The following is a 21434-nucleotide window of genomic DNA, read 5'->3' as shown; positions in this document are numbered from 1 at the left end:
CTGGTGACGTCACATTGTGTCCATGTCTACATGAATTTACATTAACTTGAGTTACCACTAGTGTTAATAACATACCATTAAGTAATGTGTGATAATGTTTTACCAGCTTGCATATGAATGTGGAGAAGCAATGTGATATAAATAAAGGCATTAGTATGAAAAATGCTGAGCGAGTATAATTTTAATGCATTATAACACTATATTCTTATTAACATCAAGTAAATAATATTCCCATTTAAAGTGTATGAAGCTATTTCAAACACATTTACGATATCTGTTACTATCTGATAGTGTTCCAGGTTATCAATCATACAAAAATATTTTCTGGTTATTTATATTTATTTAGAGACACATAATCAACTATGAATAATATTCCTTCTACATATGAGGCTTTGCTTCAAAGGTTTGAGCCATCCTCTGGTATGGATCACACACACACACACACACACACACACACACACACACACACACACACACACACATGCTGCATAGTTGCACATGTGTGTACACACAGACCTGCAACACAATGTCAATGAATAGCCATTCGATTTAAAGATGAGGACTATAGTCCTGTTACTTACTGAAATCAATTACCACTTCCCCCAGCATCATAGCCTTCATCCTAATGACAAAAATGATTACATCAGCATATGTAAGTGTAATGACTTCACAGTGAAATCATGTTACATTAGAGCAAACAGTTACACAGTTAGTCCCATGAGGAATAATTTTGTTTGGCTGCTGAAGTAATGCCTAGAGCAATATAAGTCTTCTACGTCTCACATATAAGTCTTAGATTCATGTATGGTAAATGCTAAGTTGTTTTCTGTAAGGACAGGCAGCATACAAAGGTCATAACCCCCATACAATCTGCTAGCAATACACAACTTTATGGCCTTGTGACAATAACACTGGAAATTGCTGGGTGTATTTCACCTACTAATTTAAACCACAGAGAACTCGATCCTATACTGTATGGTATCGTGCTGTCCACCTGATTCACAATATACAGGTGTATAAAATGTGTGCTCAAAGCATATCAGATGTTTCGATAATGTTCTGAGATTTGTTGGTTTGCGCTATGGTGAAATGGCAACAAAGGGTGTGGGTGGTGGAGAGTAGAGTGACAGACGGTAACAGATATAGAAATGTGAGTGCAACAGTTTCATATGCTTGAAATGTGAATATTATTTACTTGATATTAATATGATTGTACTGTAAACCTGTGGACCGTGAACCATAGCTCAGGCTGGGTGGCGTCGGATTGCAAGCCACAGCTCAGGCTGTGCAGCCCGTGCATCACTGTAAACAACTGGACCCCTATGCAAACTTATGCATGGTGCTATGCAAAGATGGAGAGAGAGAGAGAGATTTTTTTCTTTTCACCAGATGATGCCCTGGATGTTTATCTTCAAGTTTATAATAAACAATTTTTTTTTTTTTTCATTTTTTCACTACTCCCGTACGTAAACTTATGCATGGCCCTATGCAAAGACGGAGAGAGAGATTTTTTTTCTTTTCACCAGATGATGCCCTGGATGTTTATCTTCAAGTTTACAAAAAAAAAAAAAAAAAAAAAAAAAAAAAAAAAAAAAAAAAAACATTTTTTGCACACCATGGGGTGGGATAAAAAGGGGTAATTGCACAATCCATGGATTAAAAAGCAATAAAATTATACTCACTCAGCTTTTTTCATTCTTCTGCCTTTTTTTTTTTTTTACATCACACTGCTTCTCCACATTCAGGGAGCAGACTGTAGCACCATTCAAGCAGGGCTGAACAGTACTCCCAAGGTGGATGGCAAGCTGATGACAGGGAGAGGTTCAGTTCCCATTTCATCAGCCCTAAAGACTATCTCCTGACCATCCCCTTTTGCTAATCTTTTTCAGTGTTTCAGTAACACAGAGAGTAGGCCAGCATGCTCTCCAATACAAGTTCCTCTTACTGTCAACACTAAACTACATGCACATTACTCACTAGACTTCCTACTCAAAATTTGCAAAATGGTGTCTCAACAAACCTCAGAGTCCATCATCTGCCCCTCTCCCACTGACGACCCAGCGAGATGCCTAGAATCACAGTCTGATTCACTTCTTCATTTCTGCAACATTTGTGGCCTTTCCTCTAACTTCCTCTCTGTTGAGCACCACCTCTCTTCCTCTAAACCCTCCCTTCTTTCCCTGAGAATCAGCTGTCTGAGGCAACTGATAGCAAACCCTTCTCTGTATCCTCCTACTTTCTTTATACAGGTACTCATTTCAAAGCCAAAGGTTGCTGTTGTGTATATGTACACAACGATATATCTTGCTCTTGTGTTCTTGAACCTGAATTTTGTTGTGCATATGTACACAATGATATATCTTGCTCTTGTGTTCTTGAACTTGAATTTTCCAGTTTCTCTACACTCTGGCTTCAGCTTTCCCGTCATTCTCTGACTAAATACCGGGTACATCTGTGCTGTTTACTTATCCCCAAATTCTACTGACTATGAAAAATTCCTTGACTATCTTACTTCTAAGATGGAACACATTCTATCCACTTCTTCTTCTGAAATCTCCATTCTAGGAGATTTTAATGCTCACCACCACCTTCGGCTCTCCTCTCCTTTCACTGATCTACCTGGTGAACAAGCCTACATCTTTTCTATCCTTAATGACCTAGAACAACTTGTACAGCATCCTACCCATAACCATGACTGCCTTTCAGAGAGTTCCAACATACCTGACCTCTTCCTTATAACTAACCCTTCTGCTTATGCTGTGTTAAGCTTTTCTCTCCGTTGGGCTTCCCCGATCACACCTTAACTGTCCTATTGCTCCAGTGCAGCCTGTGGATCCTCCAAAGAAACATTGGTCATGGAACTTTGGAGCCGCTGATTGGGAGGCCCTCAGGCAGTGCTTCTTTGATTTTCCCTGGAATGATTATTGCTTCCATGGCCGAAAGCCATCAGAGTGTGTCTTGCAAATTATGGAGGTTATTCTCTCGGGCATGCAAGCATATATTCTTTTCTCATATCTTTAACTAATGCAAAAAAAACACTTGGTTGAATCACACTTGTTCTAATGCTGTCCACAACAAGGGGAAGGCCCACAAAAGGTACCGGAGCCAACCCACCTCTGAATCTCATCTCTTTTCTGTTTCTAACCAGATTCATGCTAAATCTGTTCTTCATTCTGTTAAAAATAATTTCATCCATACTAAATGCCCTGAACTCTCCAACTTGAATTCTTCCCGCTCTTTCTGGCATCTTGCCAAAGACCTTTCTAACAACTTTACCTTATCATCCTCCCCTCCTCTTTCCCATCCTCATGGCTCTATTGCTATTTCTTCTACTGATAAAGCAGGACTCTTTGTTCTGACTTTCTTTTCCAATTCCACCTCAGAGGATTCTAGTGCTGTTCCTCCATTGTTTCCCCCCTCTGACTTCCTCATGGCTGACATTAAAATTTCTTCAATTTCTCTGGTGGTAGGTGGGGGTGCTCACCATCCACTCACTCAATGTTTTTTTTTTTTTTTTTTTTTTTATGTGAGGAAGAAGGAACCAAAGGCAATGAGCCCGCAATACTGTTCCTTCCAAGAGAAAAACAAAATATTCTTTCCTCTCTTCCTTTCGTCTTCTTCTATCTTTCTTCATTCTTTCCTCACTCTTCTGCCTATGGGTGACTTTTCACTCCCTCTTCTGTCTTTCTTTCCTTCATTCTTTCCTCTTCCTTCTGCCTATGGGTAACTCTACACTGAGTGACAAGCCAAACAGTTTCCTGTACACCAGGAAACCATTTACTACGCTGGATGGTAACCATATAATCAAATTATGGCACCTGGTGGTTTAGTAGGTAATTAAGGTGCTCCAATCAGATCGAGCCTGTGTAGGTATATATCCAAGGGGTGGCTGGGGTTTACTGCTCATGTAATACCACTCAGGGATGAGTGTGGCTGGTCACTCTCATCTTAAATGTCAGGACCAACTTACCTAGCCCCGGGTTCCTATGCTCCGCATGGGGCAACATAAGATTGGATGATGGATGGACCAATGATGTATTCTCTGCCATCACTGGCCTCAGTGCTAAGAAGGCATATAAGCCTGATGGGGTCCCTTCTCTTGTCCTCAAGAACTGTGCTTCTGTGCTTACACCCTGCCTAGGTACAGTACGATCTAGCCAATAATGACTTCAACAATAACGTTTTCAGCAATAATGGTAAGTTAGAATAGATGCCCAGTTTTTATAATGTTTGGATTCACTCTAATAATGGCTATTTCACAAATGTGAAGTTGTTATACTAAAAATATGTCCATAAGAAGATGAGGAATGGAACTGACACACAAAAAGAGATGAAGGAAATTGCCGAAAATGTGAGCAGTAACGAGGAGGAGATGGAGGATCCTCCCCTTGCCGTCTCCCCTGACTCGCCCGCCCACTTCCCCTCCACCTCCACCACTCCACCTTACTCACCAGCCACCTCCCCCTCCACCTCCACAGCCCCACCTGACTCACCAGCTGCCTTCCCCTCCATCTCCACAGTTCCACCTGACTCACCTGTTCCACCTGGCATACCTACAACCCCTACCATAATGACTGCTGCTGCATTCTGGAAGAAATATAACATTCGACAGGCTGTAAATTTCTTCATCAAAGCCAGGATCAATACAGCACCGGCAACCGCAAACATGCCTGGTTGGCACTCCTGTTACAGCTCAAGGCTGCCAAGACGAGGCGAGAGCAGCCATTGGAATTAATGACTAATGATTGGACTTGTAAATCAAGTTTCAAGAAAATACCAGAAACAGTATCAAAATCGAGTGAATGCCCGCCATCAGTCACTCATCACTCGCTTTCTTTCACAACGCCGGCTAGCCAAGGAAGAAGACCAGAGAGGGGTTGAAGTACACGAAGACACTGATGACAATAGAGTTCTGTCTGAAGATTTTTACTTTGTGAGGTTTGATGAAGTGTTGATGGAGGTGGGTGACCCTGGCGCAAGAGGCTGGAATGGGGACGAGACCAACGAGGGGTAATGGGGTACGCCGCAGTAGTCTCCATGTGCAAGCCTTGGAACAAACTTCACACCAAACACCTCATTAGCTCTTGTAAGTTAAGTCTGATATTGCTCATAACGATTTAATAACTAATATTATTTCAGCTGAAAAAAAGTAGATCAGTAACAGAAGGGCTTCAAATGGGAAAACTAGGTAAAAGTCCTGGGGTGGCAACACCAATAAACCCTTTGCCAACGGCCATACCACGTTGAGTACACCGCTTCCCGTTCGATCAGCGAAGTTAAGCAACGTTGGGTCTGGTTAGTACTTGGATGGGTGACCGCCTGGGAACACCAGATGCTGTTGGCATAACGTTCTCCCTACGTGTCAAGTGGGGTTGGTGGAGGATTAGTGCCCCTCCCTGTAAAACAATTAACTCTGAGCCGTTGGCCACCCCGTTTGGGATACATGGCGTCTGGCAATGAATGAATGAACATGTATTTTAATGTCACACAAATAACGTTTTCACTAATAATGGCGTTTTTCTGGCACCAATTAGACGTTATTGGAGAGATTCTTTTGCCTTTGTCTATCAACTTGTACCTTTCCTTCTTGCTGGAAGTCTGCTCTCGTTCAGCCTGTCCCAAAGAAGGGTGACCATTCCCAGCCCTCTATCACCCAACTGCTTTAACATCCTGTATTTAAAAATTTTTTGAATCTGCTCTTAATAAAATTTTTTTAAAGTATCTTTCTTGTCGCAACCTTCTTTCCGATCGTTGGTATGCGTTCCGCCAGGGACAATCCACTGGCGATCTCCTCACCTACCTTTCAGACTCCTGGTCATCCTCCTTTCGGAACTTTGGCGAAAACTTTGCCATTGCACTTAACATCTTAAAGGCTTTCAATCAAGTCTGGTATAAATCTTTAATTTCCAAACTGCCCTCTTACAGTTTCTACCCTTCTATCTGTGCCTTTATCTCTAGCTTCCTTTTTGGTCATTCTATAGCTGCTGCTGTAGATGGCCACCATTTTTCTTCTAGAGCTATCAACAGTGGTGTTCCTCAGGGCTCTATCCTATCACCAACTCTCTTCCTTCTATTCATCAATGACCTTCTAAGTTGTACATCTAACCCTATCCACTCATACACTGATGGCTCCATCCTTCACCTTTCCATTTGCTTCCCACAATGCCCATCTCAGCAGTTACTTCAACAAACAAGGGTTGAGGCTATGGCACACCTGATTTCTGACTGGGCTCATATCTCTGATTTGGGTAAAAGTAATCTTGATGTTTTTAATGTATCAAAAACTTAGTTCTTACATCTATCAATCTCACAAAATCTTCCATAGGAGTACCCTCTAAATTTTTAACAATATCCAGCTTAATCCTGCATCATCTTTAAACATACTTGGGGTTTCATTCTCATGGGATTTATCTTGGAAAGAACATATTACCTCTCTCATAAAGTCTGCTTCCATGAGATCAAGCGTGCTAAGCCGACTCCATTACATCTTTACCCCTGCAAAGCTGTTGACTTTATACACGGGTCTTATTTGCCCCTGTGTAGAGGACAAACCTCATGTATGGAGAGTCTCCCCACATAAAGCTCTTCTCAACAAGGTGGAGTCAAAGGCTTTTCGTCTCATCAACTCTCCTCCTCTTACCAGCTCCCTTCAACCTTTGTATCTTCACCATACTGTTGCATCTTTATCTCTTTTCTATCACTACTTCAATGGTCACTGCTCGTCTGAACTGTCTGCTTGCATCCCTCCTCTACTACAATGGGCACGTTGCACCCATTTAGCAACAAACTCTCATCCCTTTTCTGTTCAACTCTCTAATGCAAGAGTTAACCGTTACTCCCAGTCCTTAGGTATGCAACAGGTCAACTCTGGAACTGTCTCCCTCTGTCTATATTTCCTACTGCCTATGATCTCCAGTCTTTCAAACACAGTGTGTCCAGGCATCTCGAAATGAACAGTTCTTGAATCTGGCTTCTTTATTTTTTTTTAACAATTTACAGGCTCATGGCCTTTAGTTTCTTCTTCCATGCATAAAAGAAAAAAAAAAAAAATGCTAGCTAGCACCACATTAATGCACATTACTCCATGGTGCTATTAATGCTAATGGCAACGCACACAAATGTTAAATCATGTAGCCATGGACACAACGTAACATCGCCAGCCATGACTAATACAAACCTACCCAGCAACATTTAGACAGTGGTTGGATAGAGAGGGGTGGAGTGGGGGTGGGTGGGGGGTGGGGGGGAGGCCATGTTAATTCACCCATTCTTTCCTTCCCTTGGCTTCAGCTAGTAGAGGGGTACTGATTATCGCTTTCGGGTGTACCACTAATATACCATACTGTGTTCAGTATTTCATAAATACAGTACTAAACTTCCAACAATATAATGAGTATATATTGCAAAATAATTGTCTCTGTATAGTTCAACAGTCTACATCTCTGCTAGAATCCAGTAAACATTGCTGTCTGCTAATGTCTCTACTGACCTCAGCCTCTGCATCATTGAGAATGACAGCAAAACTGGACAGGTGATTGCAGGTGCAATTGATGAAGGTGTCATTGATGTACTGACCAAAGCCTGGCTCTGGCTTACTGGTTTCACATCCAGCACGAGTCCACAGTCCCTCATTGCTGCAAACAAAGGCCAGGATTAGGGATATGTAACATTACTCATGAATGGCTGCCTATGTGGCCTATGTTCATGTGGTCTGTCACTCTTTGTTAATCTTCAGAACTTGAAATGTAGTAAATACAGTAAAAGTCCATTAGTCCGAATGGCAGTGGACCAAGAATCATTCGGATTATCAGATTTCTCGGATTTTTGGGTGAGACCCCAACGACACTTAATTTCACGTTTAAACTGAAATTTTATCAAATGGATCACGTTTCATTCATTCACAATACGATATGGCACATGTTAACATTACTTTATGTATTACACATATTTTTTACTTAATAATGTATTACCGAATTAGATTGAAATATTTTTTGTTGTAAAAGGTACAGAGTGTTAGTACAACAAAAGAAGGTGGTGGATCGTGCCACACACCTTACTGAAGGCGCGAACTGTAATTGGTAAATTAAGAGATGTAATGGGTTGTTTAACTCACCAGTAATGCACTGTGTTGAAAACAGCAGTTGTATGCAGGTAAATCCAATTACAGAGAGTAAGTCCAGGGTTAATAATAATATGCACATATTGTAAAAGCACAATTCGCCATAAAAAAATAAACTATTCCCCGTCAGGACAATTCCCCGTCGTTTATTTACATACAAGTTTATTTAGCAAGTACACTAGTTTTTGAATACTTGTACCTCTTCAATGTAATTTTACAATATACCCAGGATGTTGTAGTACCAATGGAAATGAATGAAGACAGCTATGGGTGATGCTAGAACATAATTCAAAGTCAACTACAGCAAGGCAGAAACAGGTTTATTATTGTCTAAACGTGCAACTTATAAATGACATCCAAAGCCTACGCTATTGGATGAACACAGACTTTGATAGATCCCCCTGAAAACTATTTATCAAAGTATCAATTAATCAATAATAAGTATCTTTATAAAATGACAGGGAATCGTCCAGGGTGTGAATTGTCCTGATGGCGAATTGTTTTGTTGTTGTGACAGCGAACTGACTTGACGGCGAATTGTCTCGAAACCATCAGTAGATTTACCTGCCTGGTTGCTCATGCACTTCAGCCAGTCACGGATATCAGCCTGCCTGACAGCCTGGGCACGTTTCTTGTAGAACTTGTTTCACAAGATATGGAAACTGATCACCTCAGCCCCAATGTAATGATTATTTTGTTCAACGAAATGCACCAGTTTATCAGAGTACAGTATACAGAAGCTTCCTTCCATGAAACTTCCATGACCACACTGCTCGGCACTTTGGCGAATTTGGCACCCAGTTTGAATGTTTTAATTTTTATTTTTTTACTTTTGGAGTTTTTGTCAGCTTTCTTCAAAAATTCAGATTATTGGGATTTTCGGATTACCAGTGTTTGGATTACAGGACTTCTACCGTATCTATGAAAGGAGGTCATGTTGAAAGGAGTTTGATTATGTGGCTGTAGAGAAATCGATGCTGGGAAGCACTGCTGATATGAGGGCAGTGAGAGGACGATGTGGAGGTTTGTCAGATCATGTGATCGTGGTATGCAAGATCAAGCTGTGAGGAGTAAGGTGAACCACAAGGAGAGAGGAGCAGTCAGGGAAAGAGACTGAAAGTCGAGAAGCTGAGGATTAAAGAAATGGCAGATGAATACAGGACCAAAGTAGGGGAGGAGTTGAAATCGGTGAATTGGAATGAAATGGATCTGGACAACTTATGGAATGCATATTGGGACTGCTTAGTTAGGAATGCTAATGCGGTGTGTGGTGTGGCAAAAGTAATAATGAAGAAAGGTACAGCATGGTGGGATAAATGGGATGAAAAGGATAATACAGCAGTGGAGGAAAAGAAGTAGTGGCTAGAGTGGATACAGGACAGGGGTTCAACTGAAAGAACTGAATATACTGAAAGCAAAAAACACATAAAGAGACTAGTGAAGAGGAAAAAGTAGGAGGTAAATGATGATCTAGGAAGAAAAATGAATGCAAATTACTCCAAAAATAGGAAGTTAGAGATGCAGAAATGTAGAAGTGACACTGGAAAGAAGTGTGAAAGTGTGAAGGAAGTAAGTGGTAGATTATTATCCCATGGGGATGAGGTGATGGAAAGAATATTTTGAAAGTCTGATGAATGGGAATAGAGAGAGCAGACCAGCTGTAAACATGATTGGTTTTGAGGGTGTGCAGAGAAAGAATGCTGTGCCAGGAAACGTGACACTTGCAGAAGCGAAGAGTGCTGTGAAACAGCTGAAAAATGGAAAAGCAGCTCGTGCTGATGAAGTGCATGCAGAGGTGATTAAGTGTAGTGGAGACAGCAGAATGAAGTGCTTGTTGGAGATATGTAAAAAGGCATGGATGAGTGAAACTGTGCCAGTAGAATGGAAAAAGGCTGTGATTGTACTCCTGTAAAAAAATAAAGGTGAGCGAAGTGAGTGCATGAATTATCGTGGCATAAGTGTACTGAGTGTTGTGGGGAAGGTGTATGGAAGAATTATTAGAGAGAAAGAAAGAGAGATTTCAAAAGACCTAATGAGTGATGAACATGGTGGCTTTAGAGTGGCAGAGGATGTGTGGATCAAACATTTGCAGTGAGACAGATAGTGGAGATGGCTTGTGAGAAGGACTACAGGGTTTATGGCATTTATGAATTTTGATAAAGCATACGACAAAATAGGAAAAGAAGGAATGTGGAAGGTTCTGCGTATGTACAGTGTAGATGGTATGCTGCTACGTGCTGTGTGATGTCCCCATGGTTGGTCAATACATATATGGGTGAGGTGATGAGAGAAGCAAAAACACAAGCAAGTTGAAGAAAGGAATGGCACTGGTAATGAATGGTGATGGATGGAATATCTCAAATGTGATGTATGCTGATGATGCAGTACTATTTGCAAATACTGTACATGACAAGAGCCTAGTAGACTAGAGCAGAGTTTTGTAGATGTCTTTGACCGTTGTGCCTTAAGAGCAAATGTAAAAAAGAGTAAAGTGATGGTTTCTGAGAGAGAAGGTGACTCCCAGTGTGATGTTATGGTGAATGGAGAAAGACTGGAATTGTTAAGTTCAAATACCTGGGTACAGTGATAGAAAAGAGAGGAAAATGTGCAAAAGAAGTGGAAAGTAAAGTGACACAAGGAAGGAAAATAGCTGATGCTATGAAGTGGTGATTGCTTGTCTGTGGTTGCTGGGTCTGCTTGACCATAGTAACTGCTTAGCTGTGGTTTATAGGTCTGCTTGACCAGACAGCGTAGTGTTAAACAACAGGAACAAGTGTTGCACATTGTACTGTAGAGGCCTTTTATACTACCTTTCAAAGTTTGGTTATGTACGAAGACAGGCCAAGGGAGAAGTCCATTATCCAGACGGATCCATTTCCAGATGTGCCTTTGGCTCTATTACATCAGATAATCAAGGGATTACTGTATATCACAAAGAATAGTAAAATGCTTATTATTTTTTTAAACCTTGCATGGGTATCTCATAGTCATGAGAGCTCATTTTCCATTTTCTGCACTTCAGCTAAAGCTGCCAATTCAAGAATTTTGCATTACAATTGTATATACCAACTGTAATTGTATAATTATATCATAATAACCACCTAGGCACCAAAATATCATGTAGTACTAATGCATGAGAAACATAGAAAATTATTTTTGCCTACTATATCTATCTTCTCATTCCAACATACAAATGCAGTTTTTTCCCATAATATATGTTAAAAGTCACATAGAAATACTTACAAAATCATCACTGAGTTCTATAAATGTTACTGGTTCATTTATGTATCATACAGCTTTACTTATTTTATAAATATGCATGTACTTTCAGTGGGTACAGCTAGCAGTAAGTGGAGGATGGGGGGGGGGGGGGTCAGCACATTTAACTGACACAAGAGCTAAGCCAGGATTGAGACAGGAAGGGTAGCAAATGGCTCCACACAGTCTTCTAATGTCCCAAACACCATCAGCTACTGCAATCCAACAAGCATGCAACCACTCAAACAGTGCTGCAGAAGCCCTAAGAGTACATGGGCAACACTCTGTCCATTGTTGCCTGAAGAATAAGCAAGGGAATACCAGTATCCCACTTGTACTTTAACCCCTTGGGGTCGGACATTAAATTCCTCCAACCTGGCCACCAATAAACCGAAAATCCCAATACTCCAAATTTGTCAAGGTGAAATTTTTCTAATTTTTCTGGGCTTTATCTAAGGATTTATCTGGCTTGGACCTGGATGTACCTGCCTGCAACTATTCATCTACACTCTATGCATTTCCAGTGAGTAAAACAATAACCCATATAATTTTATGCATTTATTTAAAGATTAAGTACACTCACAAAAACAAATTTCTGCTCAGGGATACCCCTTTCATACCCCCATATACCCAGGGAAGACAGGAGGGGGTACAAAACGAGCTCCACCCACCTCTACCCCAACTCCCAACCCTCCCCCATACCCTACCCAACCCAACCCTCCCCCATACCCTACCCAACCCAACCCCCCACTTGTCATTCTTAACTGGCAGTTACATCTGAAGCTAACCTCATACTTTACACTCGTAATCACATTACTGTACTACAGTATAAAAAAAAAAAGAAAAAAAAAACACTAGGATATGTAAAAAGTATATAATTTAACTATGAACACGCTGCAGCAAGAAATTAATGCATTATAATGTTAACAGTAAAACAAAAACGATAACAACGGCCATCCCAGAGCTCATGCGTTGGGTGCTTGCATGCGTGTGAGTCTGTGTGTGTGTGAGTCTGTGTGTGTGTGTGTGTGTGTGTGTGTGTGTGTGTGTGTGTGTGTGTGCGTGTGCGTGTGCGCGCGCGCGCGGGCTTGCAAGGCAGTGCACCCGACACATGAGGCCTGAGGTGGCCGTTGCTATCGTTTTTGTTTTACTGTCAATGTCATAATGCATTAGTTTCTTGCTGCAGCATCTTGATAGTTATATTACATACTTTTAACATATCCTAGTGTTCTATGTCTGTATTAACAATGGGACTAAGAGTGTTAAGCATGAAATCTGCTTGAGATGTAACTGCCAGTTGAGAATGATAGGTGGGGGGAGTCTGCGTAAAGGTATCAGGGAGGGCTAGGAGCTGGGATAGAGGTGGGTGGAGCTCATTTTGTCCACCCATCCAATCCCCTCTTCCCTGGGAATACAGGAGTTAGAAGGGGGCACCCCTGGGCAGAAATTAGTGATTGTGAGTGTACATATTTCTAATGTTTTCAGAGGTCCCTCCCAATAGTCCAAAAAATTCAATAGTCCGAAAGACTGTCAGTCACCTGCCATTTGGATTAAAGGACTTTTACTGAATTTTAAAACTGATCATCAGGAGTGGGCATTTTTTGCAAAAAAAATGGGTGATTTTTCAAAAACTGCACTAAGAAAACTAATAAACCTATCATAAAAATTTTATACCCAGCAAAGTACAACTCTTTAGCTTTAAAATATGTGGTGTTCCAACATCCTACGATAATTTATTGTAGAGCAGTGGCGAGAGCATAAGAGTGTCTGAGGAAAGGCTTTTTTCCCCCCCATTCATAGATGCTGAAAATAGGCCATTTTCAAAATTTATTTTTGTAAAAACTGTAACATCTATCAAAATAATGTTTATATGTAAGAAAGTACTAACCTTTAGCTTCAAAATGATGGCAGATTCCTGGTCAATGTTGTGACTCATACATTGGCACTAGTATTTAAATTAATGGTGCACAATGCTCAACGTCCTGGAACGGGGACTGACGTCCACATGACATTTTCCAGAATGGGGACCGACCTTTAGGGGTTAAGGATTAGGAAAAATTTCCCTAGGCTGTCACATTTAAGCATCTTCAGAACATTATATCAAAACATAAGCTTCTGCAGTATTGTTGGCGTGTTAAAATATCAGTTTGTGATCAATAAATTCAGGACTGAATGCATCATAGGATGCTGTGTTAGTAGAGGCAGAATGTGAACTACTTTTATTTATCTATTTATTTTTTTCAGTTACCATAGTTTAACCAGACCACTGAGCTCCCAATAATGGGGCTCTTATATGGCTGACCTGAATTAAGGTGGTGCCATAGGCAAAATGCAAATTACATACCTGTATTCTGCAAAAATTTCAGCTCCTCACCATGCATTTCTAAACTCTCTCCCAATACTGTGAGCATGAAAATATCTTTCTGGACAACCATCTGTATTATTCACTGGTCAAGTCTCTACATTACAATGATGTTGCTACTGTGGTTCTTGCAATCTTATATTTTTAATAATTACTCTTGGATACCTGATGTAGCCTATGTAATGTATATCAATAGGCATAACTATTAAAGTTTGTGCACTCACCTGTTGGGTGGTGTGACCCAAGTGACACACTGAGGATTAGCCCGTCTCCCAACATGACTCAGCCGAAATCTGAGCCTCACATCCACCTCTAGCTCCGAGTCCAAGAGGCCGGCATGTGAGGTGTGGACTGCCAAGGTGAGGACTGGGGAGCGTACAGCCAGGCCTACACCCCAACGCTGCTCTATGTCACTGTGATAAGACTCTGGCAGCAGCTGACCCAGGGATCGAAACAGCACGTAGCTCACCACTGCACGTGTTTGCCCAAGTGTTCCGGATGTTGAGGTCTCATCTAGCATAGTTTGGTCACATTAATTTTGACTCCTCTATATTTTGGCATAACAGCAGGCATAAAGCAATAATGCAAATAAATTTAATCTAATATAGCAGTCAGTAAGCCAATCACAGGACTGTATCAGATTACTACATACTACAACAACTATGTTGAAATAACTAAAGGTAATAGGTAAGGATGGAAGCAAATGCCTTGATGTGCTTGGCTGTGGTGCTCATCTCAATAACACAGACATCTGAGTCTGTGGTGGGTTATTCACCCAATATTCTGGGATACAGGGCCACAGCATCATCCAGGTTACCCCAGTCACCTTTCCTAGGTGTTACCTTTAGTACTCAATTTACCCACCAACCCACAACAGATGGACGAACACCTGCATCAAGTGACACCAGCTGTTCACACAAAGCTCTGGACCCTTTGCTGTCAGTCAAAGTCACTCAGCCACTGCGGCTGAGTGGTTAACTAACTAACCTCGCTTTATATCTGGGATAGCCAGCAGAGACAGTGGGATGCGGATGTTGGTACTGTGTGCCCACACCTGCTGGTTCCTAAGGTAGTTATTATATTTGGGCACTATGACAGAGGCTGCACTGTTGCCTGGGTAAGACTTGTCAACAAGAGCAGAGGTCTCAGGTATCACCACGTGGTCCACTCGGTCATCATGCCCAACAACAAACCCAGACTGACTGTAACCATAGAGTTCTTCTGCTGACACTGTGTCCATTCCAAACACTGAAAAGAAGCAAAAGATAGAAAGTCTTGTTACTCTGTCCATATCTTTATTTCTAGCAGTTTACATCACATCCACCAATCATTTTCACTGTGGTATCTAACTCCACTAATGGAGCTATCAATTGTTCTTGGTACAAGCCTCAAGCCAGAGCTCATACAGGATGACTGTGACAAAGCTACATTGCTAATCATCATTTTTTTCCTGTCCTGCATCATTTACTCCTACACATAATCATTACACCACATTCAGGGCTGGATCCAGCACTTTGGAAAGGGGGGGGCATGATTATAAGCAGAATAATCTATCTATATATCTATCTATTGCCAGACGCCTCAATCCCATTTGGGGTGGCCACAAACTAATAGCCTCCAAGTCGCCCTGTCCCCCGCCATTTCACTGCCCTGCTCCCAACTCACACCCCCCTCTCTCATATACCTCTCCACCCCATCCCTCCATCTCCTCCTTGGCCTCCCCCTCCCTCTTCCCCCCTCCACCTCACTCACATACACTCTCTTCATCAGTCTTTCACCCTCCATCCTCTTCACATGGCCAAACCACCTCAGTGTGTTCCTCATAACGCTTCCTATCACATCCACATCCACACCACAACGCTCCTTTATATCCTCATTCGTCAGCCTGTCTCTCCATGTGACTCCACAGGCTCCTCTTAAATAACTCATTTCCACTGCTCTCACTCTTGACTTGTGTCCTTCCAACAATGTCCAAGCTTCACTTCCGTACGTTACAGTTGGTATCACAATACTGTCATGTAGTAACTTTTTCACTTCCATGCTCACTTCCCTGTTTCTTATCACTGCTGTCAAAGAACCAGCAACCTTTCTTCCCTGCTGTACCCTTTCAAGCACTTCACCCTCCAAACCTCCATCCTTACTCATCACACTACCCAAGCTCTTAAACGTACTCACATTTTCCAATTCCTCACCATCCAACCTCACTGTACATTCACTGACTTCACCTTTCTCAAAGACCATCACTTTACTCTTCCCTACATTCACCTTTAGATTCCATTTCTTACACACTCTCCCAAACTCATCCACCAAGCCTTGCAGCTCCCCTTCGTTTTCACTCAACAACACAGTATCATCTGCAAACAACAGTACAGGGAGTTTCCAAACACTATCCTCTCTCACCAGGGCCACTCCAACATCTACTACCCTACCTTGTACCTCTTTTATTACCCCATCCATGTACAGATTGAATAACCATGGAGACATGACACATTCCTGTTTCAACCCAACTTTCAAAGAGAAAAATTCACTTAGTTCACCATCACTTAATTAATTTACGCAATCAGATTAAGATGTAGTTTTAAGTTACATGCTTTTACTAAAATGAGTATGTGACAACTTATATAAGATATTTAATGGATTTATTTTGGTAAATAACACAGCTGTTCAATTAATACTCATTAGTCTGCTGAAAATCAAGGGAAGTGGATATGCTTTCCGAGGCCCCTTAAGTATGTGTCTGAAATTATCAATCCAAAAATGATGGTATATTATAGCTTAATTGAAGCCTTGCTCCTGGCTCCTATACTCCTGATAAGGCAATAAAGGAGTGAATGATGGATGGACAAATTACATATGACTCACTTAAAGGCCGCCTTTGGTGACCTTGAGCAAAAACTGCCATTGGCAGCCGCTGCTTGATGTCAAGTCAATTCTTGTTTTCAGTCGAAAGGTATCAGAAATCTGAACTTCTCATGCCACGAGTGAGACAGAGCAAGGAATTTCCTTTATTTTTATTCTGCTGGGACACCCATATTGAGAGAGAGAGAGAGAGAGAGAGAGAGAGAGAAAGGCAGAATAGTAGTGTTTGCTATTATACTAACTTATACTATAGCATTATACTAAACAATTTATAATTTAGGAGTATAAGTGGTGAGAGAGTGATAAAACAACACGTCACTATTCTCTCTTCTGTCGTGCTGGTAATTTCAATGCCAAACGAAGGACAAATCCATCCCCTTCACAAAAAGCAAACACTAAATTTGTAACAAAAGGCCAGAAATGAGTCATGACTTAGGAACCGGTGGCCCAACTGGACTGAAAATTGTTTTACTCTTCAAGTTAGAGCATTTTTACGGTATCTTGCTCTAACAAAAATTTGCGCTACATAAGCTGCTTTTGTTGTTATGGTAAGAAATAAACATACAAAAATCGTATCATTATAATACAGATTATTATTACTCACTTAAACTCTCGATGTCAAAAGACCAAAAATGAGTCATAACTTGAGAACCAGTGGCTTGATTGGACTGGAAATGGTTTTATTCTTCAAGTAAGAGCATTTCAATGGTACCTAGCTCTAACAAAAAGTGTGCTAGATTGTGCCGTTTTTGTTGTGTTACAATAACACACATACATACATAAATTGGATCATCATAATATAGATTCACTATGATTGAAGCTATTACAGTACTGACCAACATGTGTGGTGGGGACCTCAAAGGGTGTAGTATAGGTGTCCCCCTGACTGGTGGCAAGTGTGGCAACATATGCATCCATCTTGGTGAGGAGGGAATCAGCTCCAAAGCCCTCGACACCATTGATTCGCTGCCAATGGGGGCTGTACACTGGCTGCAGGATCACTGAGGCTGACTCCACAAGGTTCTAGTTAACAAAACACATAAATTACTTAAGACTCAATACAAGCACCATGCATATTTCCATCCAGAAAGTCTAAAGAGCGGAATTAACTTCCAATTTACTTTTTTATAGTTATACAGTAAATCCTAACACATCGTTTATGAAGACTTCAACATGCTTTTATGCATCAGCCTTGATCACCTAGTGGTGGCTCTCCATGTTGCTTGATCTCTGGCAGCCCTCCTATTCAGTCCATTATCCCTGAGCTCACACTCTATGACCTCCTCCAAGGTCTTTTTTGATCTGCCTCTCACAACCATATGTTTGATGCTCACACCTCACAACTTCCACACCCGACTGTTGTCTTCCATCCTCTACACATCCCAAAATCACCTCAATCTAACCCTCATCACAACACAAATACATTCTTCATCACAATACAAGTACATTCCTCATCACAACACAAATACATTCCTCATCACAAAACAAATACAGTACATTTAAGTTCGGTCCTTCCTCTCAACCTTTCAAATGCAATCCTGGCCCCCCAGACCTCACAATCAAAGATGCACTAAACATTCATCTAATCACTGTCATTTCTGTATGTTTCTGCCTACAAATATCCTCTTTACTGCCTAGGTCTCACTACCAAACAGAATTACACTCCTAACACATGCTGAATTAGCACAGATGGAGAGCCTTCTTAATGTTAGAATAGGCAACAACTCCCTGTACTGTACTTCCTCCAACCACTTCTTATCCTAGTCACAGAACTAGTTCCAGCCTCACTTTCAGTACATAATATGTCCCTGAAGTAACACTCCAGCACACACTCAAGGGACACTCCAGCATGATAAGTCCTTTTACACATCAAAATCTCTACATGCTAGCCCCAGCACACCGCACACACAAAATCAGAATTATTTTGCAATCTACCTTTAATACAACTACATCTCTTACACACTCACTTATCACAAACACTACACAAGATGAAGTTACTTCCTACACCCTTGTGGCAAACCACACATGGCCATACTCTCTCTGCTTTGACAGAACCACCACCAGACCTATATATCATGACTTCTGTTTTATCAGCATTTACTTTCTAACTCTTGTGCCCAGTCCATCTCTCCACTTTCAAGCTCTTTCCTCCACCTCCTTTCATTTTCTGCACTCAACACCAAGTCATTAGCATACAACAACTCCCATGGAAGTCCATTTCTGAAGTCATGTGAGAAAGCTTCACACACCATGAGAAAACAACACGGGCCCAAGACTGACCCCTGATGCATGCCAACATTCACAGAAAACACATCTCTCAAATCTCCATTCACTCCCACCTGGGTGCGAGCACCCATGCACATAACCACAACCACTCTAATCAGCCACTCCTCAATCCCAAACTTTCTCACTATCCACTTCAACACCTCCCTAGGGACTGTCAAGGGCCTTCTCCAAATTAACAAAAACAAAGTACAGCTCCCTCTTCTTACATTTGTATTTTTCCTGAAGCTGTTGGGTAATGAACATGGCATCAGTGGTCCCTTTGCCTGGCATAAACTCAAACTACATCTCATCAACATTCACTCATTCCCATACCATACCTTCCATGACTCTCTCCATTACCTTCATTTTCTCGTCCAAAAATTTTATGCCTCTATAATTTCCTCCTTCCAGGGCATCAACCTTCCCCTTATTCACATTTACAGTCATACTCTTCAACCAATCATCTGTAAGAATACTGTCATATACAGGCAAACCCTGATTTATGATACCCCTATATGCGATACCCTGATTAGTGACGAGGTAAAAATACCACCATTTCCCGCCTAATGATGGCTAAGCCCAGGTTAATGACGGGTCCTCCAATGTTTCATCCAGGAGTGATGGGCCAAAAGACTGAATTACATGCCTTCCTGTGGCCAGCTGAGCCCGCCCGCCTACCAGAATGCACAGAAACGCTTGTGCAGCACCCGCACCCATCGCTCACCCCGTGCACACCCATATATATCGTTCTTCTCACACCAGCTGTCTCTCAATGAGGAACTCTCTTACGCTCACCTGCCACAGATTGTGTTGCATCACCAACATTATGCAAGCCGCTATCGTAGTGCACTGTAGCTGTACCCCAGCAGTGCCCTGAGTAGGGTAGTGATACCATACTAATTTTGTGTGGAGTGAGATTTTGTGTGAATTTTGGCCTAAATAAGTGTAATTATGTCTGGTAAGGATGCTCCATGTGGTGGGGCTAGTGGTGGTAGTGGTGACCCCAGTCAAGGCGGTAAGCAGCCTGCTAGTGTTAGTGCTGGTGATGTTCCTGCAAAGCACGCTCGTAAAACCATGTCTCTTGAAGTGAAGTTTGATATTCTTAAGTGCCACAACAAAGGCGAGGGCACATGTGCCATTGCCTCAGCTCTCCACCTGGCCCAGTTGACTGTCTCCACCATTATCAAGAAAAGGGAGGCCATCAGGGCTGCCACTGAGGAGGTTGCTACCTTCACCACCTCCCGTCTCACCCGCCATGGAGAGCCTGCAATGGAGGAACTGGAGTCGATGCTCTGCACGTGGGTGGAGGACCAGAGCAGGAGGAAGGCACCGATGAGTAGGCGGACATATGCACGAGGGCTCTCTCCCTCTGGGACGAAATAAGGGTGAGATGCAATCTTGATGCTAGTGAAACCTTTAAGGCTACCCAAAGGTGGTTTGACTGCTTTAAGAATCAGGCAAGCCTCCACAACATCAGGATGTCTGTTGAGGTGGCAAGTGCGAATGCGGTGGTGGCGGTAGTGTTCCCTGACGAACTTAAGTGCATCATCACGAAGGGTGGCTACAGTGCAAAACAGGATCTGAATTTTGACTAGACTGGGCTCTTTAGAAGAGAATGTCCTCAAAGACATATCTTACAACAGGGGAAAAGTCTATGCCAGGGTTCAAGTCCTCCAGATTACGCTGCTGCTGGGGGGCAACGATGAGGGTGACCTCAAGTTAAAGCAGCTCCTTGTCTACCACTCCGAAAACCTGAGGGCTCTGGTGGGGTATGTTAAGAAGAATTTAAGGGTGATTTAGAAGTCAAACAAGGCCTGACTGACTTCTGACATCTGTTCTTCAAATTTTCACTCCTACCTCTCTTGTGTCCTCAAGATCCTCAAGAGGTATGCATCCAGGAAAAACTTTGCCAACAGATTTCTTGTGGTGGTAGACAATGGGCCTAGCCACCCTCCTGCAATGAAGGACTAGGAAAGCAACACATAAGTCGGGTTCCTGCCCCTCAACGCCACGTCACTGTTGCAACCCATGGACCAAGAGGTGATCGCAACATTGAAGGTATACTACCTCCGCCGCACTATGCAGCAGTTGGCGAGGGCGTGTGACGATGGTGCATTCCTTCTGGAAAGAATATAATATACACCACGCCATCAAGAACATCATGGTTGCATGGAGGCAAGCAAGGCCACCATGAATGGTGTGTGGTGCAAGCTGTGGCCAGAGTGTGTTCACTCCTTCACCGGCTTCCCCGAGGGTGTGCAAGCACTGTGGGTAGAACGGGTGCGGCAGGACACTGTGCAACTGTCACATGAGGCTGGCTTTGGGGAAGTTGACGAGCAGGACACGGAGGAGGTCCTAGAAGCCACAGGGAGGACCTCAGCAATAAGAAGCTCCTCAATATGGAGATTCAGCGGGCACACCAGGAGGCACAGGAGGAGGAGGTTGTCCCTGAGGTGCGAGCCCTCAGTATGAAGATTCTGAAGGAGATGGTGACCAATGCTGACGAGGTCATTGTGCTTATGCGCACTCACGACCCTCTCCCAGTACGAAGCAGGGACGCTTCTGATTGGC

At 42.3% G+C, this 21434-nt stretch overlaps 1 protein-coding gene and 1 non-coding gene across 2 annotated transcripts in view; one reads left to right on the top strand and one right to left on the bottom strand.

The window, feature by feature from the left end:
- stan (Protocadherin-like wing polarity protein stan) overlaps positions 1–21434 on the bottom strand; it is a 158909-nt gene that overhangs the window by 38688 nt on the left and 98787 nt on the right. Inside the window, exons 17-20 of the mRNA XM_080284512.1 lie at positions 17435–17621; positions 14727–14987; positions 13964–14252; positions 7490–7634 (exon numbers count right to left, since the gene is read on the bottom strand). Coding sequence (XP_080140638.1) covers positions 7490–7634; positions 13964–14252; positions 14727–14987; positions 17435–17621 — 882 coding nt within the window. The remainder of the gene's footprint in view (positions 1–7489; positions 7635–13963; positions 14253–14726; positions 14988–17434; positions 17622–21434) is intronic.
- On the top strand, positions 5226–5344 carry LOC145415149 (5S ribosomal RNA). Its single transcript, XR_013900004.1, has one exon. It is a non-coding gene; the product is annotated as a 5S ribosomal RNA (ribosomal RNA).

Source organism: Coenobita brevimanus, chromosome 101 (genome assembly GCF_032717465.1).
Source record: "Coenobita brevimanus isolate Jiangsu-jjx chromosome 101, ASM3271746v2, whole genome shotgun sequence".
Taxonomy (NCBI): Eukaryota; Metazoa; Arthropoda; class Malacostraca; order Decapoda; family Coenobitidae; genus Coenobita; species Coenobita brevimanus.
This window is presented reverse-complemented; position numbering and strand designations above follow the sequence as displayed.